The following is a 13,309-nucleotide window of genomic DNA, read 5'->3' as shown; positions in this document are numbered from 1 at the left end:
AATACATATTTTTATTGCCCCCAAAGCTGATATATTTGCATCAGCTTCATTTGTCCCAAGACAAACAAGTAGTGGCAAAGGGCTGATAATGTTTCATGCATTGTTTCTAGCAGAAATCAAAATACTGTAATAGTTTCCTCCTGCTGGAGGAAAAAAAAAAAAAGAGGAGAGAGAAACTTGACCTACATAACAAGGCACAGAAGAAACTCAGTTAAGCTTCAGGGTGTTTAGGGTGTTTTTGGGAGGGGGAAGAGGTTGGTTTTTTTCTCAGAATAATGAGGAGTCAAACAGTTACATATGGCTACACTAACTACAACTGTTAGCGCATTTGACACTTTAACTACACGTCTCACTTCTAAGGCTTAAAAATCCTCCCCTCCTGTTCCAGGACATTTAATACTCTTGCCCTAACAACGTAATGAATTAACCGAGTTAATTTTTAGGCTGTCCATTACTTTCCTTTAAGGTAACGTTAAAAAAGGAAAAAGAAAAGCCAACCCCCAACTCACAGAAATTAAGCCTTTCACAGGCTCAGTACACGGAAGAAAAGGAAGAACGTCTGGTTTGGGTTTCTAAAGGAGCTGTTTACAGACTCTACCGGAGAGGCAAACTTTGGTGCAGCTCAGTATAGGTGGATGCCAAATCACCTTTCTCAGACAAACACCGCCAACAACTGCCGAGTACTCGGAGTTACACAGCTGGAACTTGTTTCACGCCCGGGCAGCCTTGTCGGGTTCGGTGCCACCGGCCTTCCAGCCTCCCCCCGCCGCTCCGCCCGGCCCCCTCCGCGGCGCCCCCGGGCCGAGCCGAGCCGGGCCGGGCCGGGCCGGGCCGTACACACCTTCTCCGCGCGGCCCGGCGCTCCCGCAGCGAGCCCCGCAGCGCCGGCGCGGGTGGGTGGGTGCCCACGGCATCCTCCACAAAGGAGGCAGAGTAGGGGCGCGCATAGCAACAGGGCCGGGCGCCCATTGGCCCCGCCGGGCGAGCGCCGGCCCCCTCGGCACGGCCCGGCCCGGCCCCCGCGACCGCGCCAGGTGAGCGGGGCGGGCCCGCGAACCGCCGGCACCGGGGCGGCGCTGCCGAACCACAGCCGCCGGCACCGGGACCGGCACCGGGCTGAGCGGAACCGCCGAGAGCGCCGAGCCCCGAGCGCCGTCCCGGGGCCCCCTCGGAGGGGATGTCAAGGGACGGCAGGAGCCGCTCCCCTGCTCCAGGGCGCGCTGGCACCGCGCTCCCCGCACCGGGAAACGACCCCAGTTGGAGCAGGGCCGTGCGTCTGTCTGTGCGCTGGCACCGCACACGGAATGTTCCCGCACAGCACCGCTCCGAACGCTCAGCCCGAGCTCCAGGCTGTGAGGTGATGAATATTTACATCTGGAAGTGGAAAAATCCGCCAGCCCGTCCTCCTGCCAGCCAGCACCAGCCAACTTCCCACTGCTCTTTTTCCACTGCTCAGCCACTCGGGAGCGGCTGGGCTCCCTCATTCCTCCGACCCTCCTGGAGCACACGGGGGGAGCAGGACCTCGCACCAGCTCTCCTTGCACTACTTACTACTTCAGTATTGTTTCCAAGTAGTTCTTACCTCAGTATTTGTAATGGCTTCTGAGGACTAATTTACGAGGTTGTTTCAAGAGAGTAGTCTCAAAACAGCATGTACTATTCTAGATGTAGTCTAAACAACGAACTGGCTACGTTAAACAACTTCACCCAGTTCTGACGTATTTACAAGTATTAAAGTCAGATGACAGTCACCATATTAACATAATCAGTGCAAAAAACCTATCTCACTCTCAGCCTAACCACATCACAAAGCAAGACTAAAATCCTTGTTCTATAATTAGATACCACGAAACGATGAAAAGTATGGATCAAACTAGACTACACAACCACATTCAAAATGCAGTACCACTCACTAACCCATTCAAGAGCATGGAAAACATGCCACTTCACAAAATTACTTTTCCCCACTCATATTTTATATACCAGTATCATTTAGCTGTGGTTGCAAGAAAACACAATCTATACAAGATTTTAAAGTAGACATTTTATCAGAGGAAGGTCAGATACCTTTTAGTAGTTGGCCCATTTAGAGATCTCACATACAGATAGTGCCTTACAGAGAATTAGATGCAAAACATACCATTTCATTAGTCACTGACATACAAGCTTCCTGTATATTTTACCTGTTTGCTTTCCAAGTATTTTTCCTTCATGGAACATTTACGTCTACAAAAACACCATCGTTTACACAGTTGTCTGAAAAAGCAATTTCAAGTTTTCTTAATCAAGCAGCTACCTAGCATTTGAGGAAAGTACTCAGATGATTTTCTATGAAGTAGTTATTCAGTATCTAGAGGAGGAATGGGGGGGTATAAGAGGAATATTTATCACATAACTGAATATGGTATGTTTAGAAGTTTTGCTAACAAGGGGTAGGAGCAACAACACCCAAGCCAACTCCCAGCAGGGCCAGCAGAGACAGCATTCAGGAGCCACCAGCTGTTTTTACAGGCCAACTAACAATGTTTTAGTGATGAGCAGCTGTTTCTAGATGATGGGCATACCTACCCACCATACTGCTCTTGAACAGTCTCCCTCCCCACACTGGGCTTCTGCAGTGCAACTGCAAAGATCCTTTTCACATCAGATATTCTTCAAATACAGTAAAAGTAGGACAGCTTGTTGACACTCCAGCTTATAAGCTTACAGTCCTAAACCAGCTGCAGGTACACACAGCTGAGCCCTGTGCCTGTTTGTGGATGAGCATCCCAGAAGTAAAGGCATCCAGCCTAATAACATGCTAAATTTATAAACTGCAATATTACAAATTCTACCAAAACAAAACCTACCTTAAAGCACATTACTCGTTTATTGGATCTCTAATGCTCCCACAAATTCCAGAGTCACAAGATACTTGACATGAGAAGAGAGTAGCACACAGAGGTATACACAGGACTTTATCCTAGGCTGCATCCTTCATCATCATAAAGTACCTACACTTCAAATACTATTACTATCCTCACAGTTCTAACACTGTGCAAAATGACAAGCAATAATCAAGATAACCAGACTGTATTTTAACCCAACTTCTGCCACAAATAGAATAACACTTGTAAAAATAAAAAGGTGAGGTCTTCATAACAATGGATTTTATCCCAACACTTTGGGAGTAAGCAGTCCTACACATTCCATAAAGCAGGAAGTCAGAGCCAAGTATGGTTCATCTCAATATCAACTGAATTACACATCAATTCAGAGGCACTTGCCAATAGACATAATTGGCATCATCCCTACAATATAAAAAACACTCAACTTCAACCTTTGAAGGGCCATGCCAAAGCACAGGATGTCTAGTAATGAGCCAGTTCAGAAAAACACTGTAGTTCAGATTCCAGCCCTGCCTGTGCAGGAAAAGCAAGGTGGGCATGTGACCCCTAAGGAGCAAAGCCTGACTCCACAGCACCTTATATTTACACAGCCTAGTCATGGAAACAAGCTAAAAATAAAAATACACTTCTACTAACACATCCCCTCCTTGTAACAAACATTTTGGATTGAGTTACTAATTTGCAGAACACAAAACCACCAAGTGCTCTCATGTATACAGCCTTATTCCCCTTCTCCCAGTACAGATGCTCGATTCCTCAGAACAAAGCTGAGGTCAGTTCTTGATGCTTGCAATGCATGTTAAAATAGATGGTTAGATATACCACTCACACTCTGTGTATAGTTTTCCTTTTACTGATGTTCAAACTCAAATTTCTTGAGTGAGAAAGGCTACATACAGTCTTCAGTACACCAGAAGTTGAAAACATCAGATGCTAACAGTCCCACAAGGATCAGATGCTAACAGTCCCACTATGATTTTTAAATAACAAAGTCAACAAATATTTTTAAATAAACAAACAAAAATTAAAACCAAATAAAATAAAAATCAGTGTGTAACAAAGCTGCTCAAATTTTATACTAGAAACTTACACAAGAATGAATTTCATCAGCTTACAAAAAGCATCCTAAAACATTTATAAAAGGCCACTACATCTTCTCAACATGAAGATGGGATGAAAGAACAATCAATGCACATCAAGCACCGTAATTTTACCTCTAGTAGATCCAAAATACTTTCTCATAGAAAGTTGTTAGTTCAGCGAGGCTCTCACAGGAAACATCCAAAGGCAGCACAACAACTAAGTTTAGTGAACTTAACTGCTTGCTGCAAGATGAGCCAGGCATGCATTCTAGCAGTTTTACACTGAATTTGCCTTCAGACATTGCCACTATTACCAACTATTCCTCCTGTTTCACCTGCATGACCCAGCTATTTGGTTCTACTCCTCCACCTTTTACCAGCAGACTCTTCAGAGGGGTCCTCCACACCTTGTTTGCATTAGCAGGGTGGAGGCAGCTGCACTGTGAGTACAGCTCTGGTAGCAACCATCAGCCAGGCCCATCCTCCAATTCTAGCTCTCCAGATACTTTGTTTCTCATGGTTTCCCCACCGTAAACAAAATTCGTCTGGCGATTCAAATAGCATGTGCTTCAAAAGGAAGAAGCTGTTTCCCCCTCAAATTAAAACAAAGCAAAGTAATATTTTTTCACTAAAAGACAACTGAAATGTGAAAATTTGCATAGAAAGTATACCTGAAGCTCAATTTTAAAGACATTTAAAGCAAAGAAAATAAGGTTTACCTTTGAGCAGCATGAGTGTTGATATCAATCCCTTTGACCTAACTGCATTCCCAGTCCATGCTGATCTTCAATTTTGTCCCTGTTCAGTTCCTATTGGTAGGAAACTCCTCTTTTATTCCACATGACTCTAATATTTACTGAAGTTCTTCCTTTCCTTATGCAACTATTTTCTTCCCCCTACCCTCAAATTTACCTACTTAATCAAAATTTAAAGAATAAAGAACAATAGAAGTCTTGAAGATCCAAGAGTTTTAAAGATTCAGATCTAACACGCAAAGGAAATGCACCAGTACTTGTGACTTTACAGAAAACTGCACATTAAAGAAAGCATCAGTCCAACATACCAAAACTTTACTCTGTTAACACAGAGTTATGGCAAGCAGCCACCACAGACATTTACTCAGATTTCTGCCCCTTTCTGCCCCCCAAGTCTAAAAACAAAGCTTTCCACCAGACTTGCTGACCTGCCTGGAAGCGAGTTTGAGCCATGGTTTGTTTCACTTGCGTTGCTGGGCTGGTGCCCTGGCAGGGAATCAAGGAGAACAATACCTGGCAGGGGAGAAGAGCTTCCCATTGCTCTGGAAAAAAAATGTGCTAACCACAGCAGCTCTTCCTGCACCTCTCCTTCTCCTTCCCTTGTCTCTCAGAAGAAACCAGCTGCCACTCTTACCACCTCCCATTGTGGTGCTGACTGTACTGAGGATATGGGATAATACTTGAATCTTCAATTCTACTGAAGTTCTCTCACTTTTTGCCCTTCCTGCCCCCATTATACAAAACAACAAGATGATACTTGCACAGCATCCTGAGAAAGAACTTGATTTGTTGCAGTACAAAGAAGTGTGAAATATGTCCTAGAAATCCTGAAGGCTCATCAGAGAGCAAAAGGAATCCCTGCATACACAGCAAGCACTATTAAGAGGTTAAACTACCACAAGCAGTCACCTGCTCATAGACTCCCTAAAGTAGTTCACTATCCAAAACGGACTTACTTACCAACCTGGTTCCCAGGAATCTTAATGGAAAAAAGATCACTAACTTGCATAATGTAAAGCAGATGACATTGCTCATGTGCAACCAGAGAGTCCTTATTTCAGACATGTTCTCCCTTTTTTATGTCTCAGAAGAAAATCCAACTTGTTTTTTTCCTTAGAAAAACCCAACAGGCTTGGGAAATGCATTGATCATTGCTAAGAGGGAAGCCTAACTGCCCAATAGTTACTAGGTACTACATACCTGGACAGAGATTGCATGCCTGCCCACATAAAGAAAAGTGGTCAAACCAAAATAAATGTGTATGAGGGGAAAGAGCTCCCCTTACTGCTCTTGAAGAAACGAAGTTTCTCAGCAAGACTATGTTGTTTGCCTTTATTCATTATATGGACTCTTACGATCAGCAAAGACATGAAAGTGTCATCAGTATTTCATGTATGTAGAGTGCTTCCCTCTCCTCATGTTCAGCTGCCTCATGCACAGCTCCATCTCCAAATTATCACCAAGAACATCCTCATGCTGCCCTATTACATCTTTAAATTTTGAGTCAATGTGGTGCTGTGATACCATCCCAGACAGCAATTTGGACCAGCTTTGGCCCCAAAGCTATCATGAAAAATCACTAGCCAAAGAACTACTCAGGCCCATTTAACACCGAATGAAATGCATTAGTACAAGTGAGTTGGTTTTGACTTGGTCAGATTAACTATGAATTGTTAAGAAAAGATGGAGAATTTTCATGACTTATAACTTACTGTTTACAAGTAGCCTTTATTAAAAAAAAAAATAAAAAAATCTCTTCCAATCCCAGAACAGTTCTGATTGCAGAACAAGAATAACTCACACGGCTTCAGCCATGTGCCTGTAGCTATAGTCATGCCACCCTGCACGAGACCAGCAGAAAAAGGAATAGGTAATGAAAGCCAAGTCTTCCAAAGTCCAGCTACCTACCCAGGTGAAAGAGGCTCTCTTCTGTATTTGCATTCATTCTTAATTGCCTACTTGAGTTTCAGCACTGGTAGTACAAAGGTAACTATGCAACTGTACATGTACTTCTAAAATAATTTTAACTTAAAAACTGGCTTCTGTCTAAACATTAAATTTAAATGACCTGCAAAGACTCAACAACTTACCACCTCCTTTCAAAAATCTAAAAAACATAGTTTGTCAAGTATCACATTGGAATGGACTTAACTACCGCTATATTTACAGTTAAACTGCAAGACTTTATGGACTAAAAGAACAGCTGGACTATTACCTTAAACTCATTGCTGAGAAGATAAAAGGTTATGGCTATTTCCCCACCAGTAAACAACTGCTATTAGAAGTTTGTCATAATAACAAAGAAATATTTTATAAACAGTGAAGTAGACAGAGCAAGTTCTTTTAACAGATGTCATATAGCTGGTTTGTTCTCATCAGTTACTCTGTTTTCACAGAAGACTTCTAATTTTAATAAGCAGAATTTCATTTGGCAGTAAACTCTTGTCTCTCATGAGAATCTGTATTTATAAATGTTAGCTTATTTTTAAAAACATTTAGAAGCTGGCAGACCTCAGATCCAATAATAGTGTCAACACTGCCCTTAACAACAAAGTCCAACCTAATATGTTTCACCCCAGGGATCTGATCTGGCACGCCAAAGTTTCTCACTTCAGCAAGTAAAGAATATGTTCAGAAGGGTCAGTCCATGTATTGCAAGCCTATGGGCTTGGCATATCCACAATCCCCAAAATATCCACCTAAATGCCACTCCAGCATCTGTTTTAGCAACAGCTAAAAGCATCTAGGATGGACAACACCAAGCAAACTACGAAAAAATGGCAAAATTGTTACCAGGATGTCTCTCTCTGAGAAACAAGTATGCCATGAAGAACACTCACTGTTGAACAATGATAAAAGCACCTTCCAACCCAAGAAATACTTTTACAAGAGGAAGACTTGCCTTGCTGTCAATAGCTAGGTACAAATTGCAGAACAGGTAAAAAAAGTGTAACATAAGCTGGCATTTCAAATTAAAACCTGAGATTTTCCCTTCTACAAATTAATATACTTTATTTTTTTGGTGCCTAACATTTTTTAAAAGTTAAGCACCTAAAAGCTAAGAATTCTTCCAAGTTAAATGTTTGAGATAGAAATTTAATAAAACGAGAGTTTATATTGCCATTTTTCTGGTGCAAGGACAGCTGTATTGAAAACATCTAGACTCCACCCTCAATAAAAAGAAAAGGCTTCTGTTCCTGTTCACTCATACCCTGCATCTATACATTATCTGTTATCAGGACAAAGCTGCTCTCCCCAAAGATTAGAGCTGGATGGCATCACGCCTCATAAATGGAATCTGAGTGCAGTACCTGTCAGTTCAGTTGGGTTGGTGGGGTTTTCACCCTGAACGGTTTCAGGATTTCTTTCTTTCCCAGAAAAAGCTGGTTTATTTGGCAGCAATGCAGGCAGGAGGAGCAGGCTCCCTGGACACACGCAGCTCTCTGCACGTGCCCGCGGCAGAGCCTGCTCACCCCCGGGGCTTCCTGGGGCAGGCACAGCGTCACCCCAGCTCATCAGCACCCAACCTGCACTTACCTGTGGCAAACCAGCCCCAAGCATTGCCCAAACGCCTTTGGAGTGACAACTCCATCGAGCAGGAAGCAGCTCATTTCCAGTTTATTACTTTGTTGACTGGCTACATCATTCCGCCATGGAAAAGTTTAAGTGCTTTGTGACATTTCACTGAGAAGACACTACAAAATCAAAGTGTCTGTATCACAGTTCAATATAGGACACTAAAAGAACACTCATCCTTTTTCAATACATATTTTCACTTCCTAATCTGCATACTCTGTAGCACATCATCTTTGCTAAAAAGTTTTCCATAACATCTTCCCCAGTTAATATAGGGCATATTTTATGGCTATAAAAACAAGGGCCTTACCCACATCTCCTAAATTAACAACCAACTTCACAACTGAACACACTGGTTCAGCTCACTTCCCCCAGTCCCATGCCTCCTCATCCTTCCTTTTAAGAATCTAAATTCCATGACTGTTCATTACTCTCTCCTCCAGCCTTCCCCACAGATACATCCAGAAATGCCTCAGCTATGTTTCCCACAGGAGGTAGTAAACACGCTTTTGCTGAAACAAGAGTTACCTCTTTCCATACCAACCCACCAAGTAATGTGGCAAAAGTCCCTTCACCCAGTTGCTACAAACAGACCCAGAGGCACATATCCAAGTTTGACTTGCAAAGAAGGAAGAAGACAAAAAGCCATCTTCAGACTGCTTGTTCCTCTCTTGTAGACAGACTGTAAATTAGGATAATCTCAAGGAGGGAAATAATGCTTCAGAAAGTAAGAGAGGACTGCTTTTTGTTTAATTTGTAAGTGAAAACAAAATAGTCTCTACACAGTAAACACACAGAGGAATAAACAAAGCAAGGCAATAAAAAAGTAAGAAAAGACTAGAATAAGGTGATAAAAACCAGCCAGCATACATTAAGAGACAAACAAGCCTGTCCTCTTCCTTTAACTGATCATTCATGCAATGAGGGGGAGGGAAGAGGAAGGAGTAATAACTCCCAGCTATTTAGACTATAGTAAAACTTTTGATGTCTTGTAACATTTCCACAGTAAAATATGACTATACTGTAGATTCATCTAAACCACAAGACTTTTTCCAGTTGTGCTCTAAGTACAAGTGTACTCTAAGAGTACATAACAAGCCTTCTGAATTTGGCAGCAAGCTATCATCCTGACATTATGCAATGTTTTCATTAATGCTGATGGTGAAACAGTGTGTTTATACAGTTTATGAACAAAGCTGAGCTTTGCAAGCACTCTGCTACGAAGTCTTACTGTCTTCCAAACTCAATAAACTTGCTGAAACGACCAGAAGTCATTAGAACGAAGTTCAATAGAAGCAAGAGCAAAGCTCTGTACTCGAGAAAGGAAACAGCAGTCCAAACATGCAGCACGAAGCAGCTGACTAGGCAGCTGTACTGCAGAAACCAAATCGTGATGATATCATGGATCAAAGCCAGGCAACCTGATATGTTGTTACTGCAGAAAGAAAAAGAAAAACCAAAAAAAAACCCCAACCAAACAAAACTAACCCCAAACTCAAACATCACTCCTAAAACATTGTATATAAGAAAGGGAGATAAATAATTCTTCTCCTTAGCACCAGTGAAGCCTCAGCTGAAGAAACATGACTGCTGTACTTCAAGATGCTTCAACATTGCACTTTAAGAACAGCAGCACAAGGGAGGTAAAGTTGAGCAGCAGCCATCAGTATTTGAATTACTGCATTCCCTAGACCCAGTACAGACAGTTCTGGGAATGTGCTCAGAGCAACCCCTGTCCTTCCACACAAACCCCACCTGATGGCTACTCCTGAGTACGGTCATGAGATACATCCGGGGAATGTCCCATGCCTTTGCATGGCAAAGGAATAACTCTACATTTTTACCTGCACTTTCAAAGCTCTCTTCCTGCTCTCTCTCATCCACAAAACTGCTCTGCAGGTTTGCTATGCAGAGCTCCATACTCCATCCCCTCCATACTGCTCTCACACATTACATATCTACATCTGCAATTTTACAGCTTTCCCTCCTGTAGAGGGAAATTAGTACCTTAGGGCCAAATCCCCATGTTTTCTTCATTTCTGTAGATCCCTCTCACCTCCTTAAATTTAAACATTCTGTAACACTTCTCACTGATAAAAATAGTTGCACATTTAGATCTCCTTTTTCATCCATCTTTGCTGGGGATAACAAGAAACTTACTGGTAGTTCAGCAGAAGCTAAACCATACCTCTCCCAATGTGCCTGGGCGTTACAATCTTCAGTGCAGTGCTGAGTTAAATTCTGACAAGAACTGCATCCCTCTGCTCCAAATTGATTCTGATACAATTATTTGTAAGAACAGCAACAAAAAAAAAAAAAAAAAAAGAAACAACACATTGCAAGCCTGTTTAAAGTCTGCTTCTTTATGCTTTAATTGAGGTATGAACTTACAGTCTTCTCAGGATTTTGAGGCTTTGTGGAGAAGTAAAACCTCTGCCAAGCTGAGTGGTCTGCTTGTCCTCTGCCCTTTGCTATTAATTTGCAACGATTGGAAGCAGGTGACTGCACACTTGACTGCTTGTGTCCTGTGGTACAGCTGCTATGCAGAAAGCAGCACATGTAAACATTTGCATGATTCGTGCCTTCCTAAAAGCCTCTGTGGACCACACGTGGCATTTAGGCAGCACTTTCACAACCCCGTTTGTGCATGGTATTGCCCTATTATATTAGCACACAAGCTGAGGGATCCACTAAAATGGCTGGAGATACTCTCCCACATTTGGCAAGACCCATGATTTATTTCAAGACTTTTGTTAATTATCTTAGAAGAATTTCAAGACAGAATTTCTGAAGGATTTTGCCCAGTTTGTGGTAAACACTGTATAAGAATCTCAATTTATTATCTCCCATCCTACAGGGAAAAAAAAGAAAAGAAATCACAAAAAATACCCCAGCAACCTAGTAACTTGCTTTCTATACAAATCTGGTTCCCTCTAAACCAAATTGTTTAAAAGAAGGCATCTGATCACTTATCATACAGCAACTGAAAATGTTTCCAGTGTTCTAACTCCTTCTGCCTAAAAATTACAGAAAGGAATACACAAAGGTCATGTAGGTGTTGAACTGCTAGATCAGAACATTTTAAAGCTGCAAAAAGGGTTTTACCTGGCTATTTCGAAATATAATTTCACCCTGACAGTAAACAGTTTTCAAATTTCAGAGTCTGGTATTAAAATCTAAAGATTCTAAAAACAACCAGCCTTGCTGCAGTAGACGGTATGAAGGTTTAGCCAGTTAAGAAACAAGGAAGAAAGCAATGAGAAAGGCCCATTTCAAAACCATAGTACTTAAACCCCATTAATTTATGATTGCTTCTGTACTATTTGTGCTATCATCACACCATATAATCCTTGCAGCACATACAGACAAAAAATCCACCTAAGAGTGGTCATGTATGCAGTGTCGCCATTAGCAAACATGTCATTAACAAACCTAATTAAGATGTGTATGTCATGTAAGTGCTAGCATTTAATACACAAATATCTGAGCTATATAAAAGTGTTTCTCAAAACACCAAAGTGATTATAACAGAAATAGAACATGTTTTTAAACTGAAAGCAACCAGATAATCAATAGAATCATCAAAACTTTAGAAAACACGGATTATTGTTTTAAATTAACATTCGGAATGCTACAATAAGCAGTCATAAGATTTTCTTCAAAAAATATCTTGCTTTAACATGGATCAATAATCACTGCTCCTGTGGATCAAAATAGAAGTCATGACATATTTCCAGCTCTAGGGGCATCAGCAGCTGTTGCTATACGGCAAAAGAGCTCAAGTGTTATGAACATATACGTAGACTGCCGTCTTGATTTTTCTGTAAAACCAGATGTCAGTAATCTGATAAGATGTAGCCAAATAATCGTGAAAAATACATATTTCACCGTGCTTGTTATGAAATATTTCCATTATAACTGGGGAAAAAAGCACTATCAGTTTATAAAACAACACAGATGTAAGTTATGGTTATTTTCAGGGTGTTTTTCAGCTATATTTGGATATTTCTGGACATCTGCTTGCTTTGTCTGTGGATGCCCGATTTGCCTTTGACCGACTCTCGCCCCAGCACTGCAGGACTGTGCTAAGGAACCGGCTGTGTCTGACATACGAACTGCAGCATTCCCACAGCCACAGCACTTCGCTACGGCGTTTGTCTCCCTTCCATCCAGCTAAGACAATGGAAAGCCGAAGGGCAGGCAGGACACGGGGCTGTACCCCCCCTTGGCGGGGCATCCTCCGCATCCCACTCCCACGGCATTTCCCAAGCCGAGCCCGAGCACCTGGATTCTTTCCCAGCCCCCAAAATGACAGGGGAGGGGATAAGGAAATAGAACGATAACATCGAAACCAAACACCGGGCTACTTCTAATCCGACAGACAAAACAAACAAAAAGAAATGTACTGATAAGCCGTTTACCTCGTTCCGGCTTCATCTTCCCTGCTGCCTCAGCGAGGTCTGTCAGGGCCGAGGTGCCGCGCGGCTGTCCCTGCTGAGCCGGGCCGTGCCGGGCTGAGCCGAGCCGTGCCGGGCTGTCCCGGCAGGCGGTGTGTGTCAGTCGCGCCCCGGCAGCGGGCACGGCCGGCGGGAGGCGGCCCCGCCGCTACAGCAGCTGGGCCCGCGGGCGGGCGGGCTGGCGGCGGCCGGCCGGGGGAGGCTGCGCGCCGGCGGCCTCTGCCCGCGCCCGGCCAGGCTGTCCTTCCGTGACACGGCGCCGCGCGGGGCTATTTATAACCTGTCGGGGAAAAAAATCCCACAACAACAGACCTCGGCTCACCCCCGGCCGCGCCGGCTCTGAGTCACCGCGGCCCCGGGCGACGGCAGCCCCTGCCGGAGTCCCCTCCCTCCTGCCCGCCCGCTTGCCTGCCCCGAGGAAGGCAGCGAGCGGCCCCCCGCCCGCCCCGTCGGGGCCGCGGCCCCCGCCCCGTCACGGGCCGGCGGCTGGCGGCGGGGGGCAGCGCCGCACCTTCATGCCCGGCCCCGCCGCTGCCGCCCGGGCTGCCGGG

At 43.7% G+C, this 13,309-nt stretch overlaps 1 protein-coding gene across 1 annotated transcript in view; it reads right to left on the bottom strand.

Moving 5' to 3' along the window:
- Positions 1-12,878, bottom strand: part of ATOSA (atos homolog A) — a 46,742-nt gene extending 33,864 nt beyond the window's left edge. The window contains exon 1 of the mRNA XM_014874068.2: positions 12,723-12,878. Within this exon, the coding sequence (XP_014729554.2) occupies positions 12,723-12,738 (16 nt within the window). The 5' untranslated portion in view covers positions 12,739-12,878. The remainder of the gene's footprint in view (positions 1-12,722) is intronic.
- Positions 12,879-13,309: the final 431 nt, after the last annotated feature.

Source organism: Sturnus vulgaris, chromosome 13, assembly GCF_052056855.1.
Source record: "Sturnus vulgaris isolate bStuVul1 chromosome 13, bStuVul1.hap1, whole genome shotgun sequence".
Lineage (NCBI taxonomy): Eukaryota > Metazoa > Chordata > Aves > Passeriformes > Sturnidae > Sturnus > Sturnus vulgaris.
The sequence above is the reverse complement of the archived record's forward strand: the minus strand, read 5'-3'. Positions and strand labels throughout refer to the sequence as shown.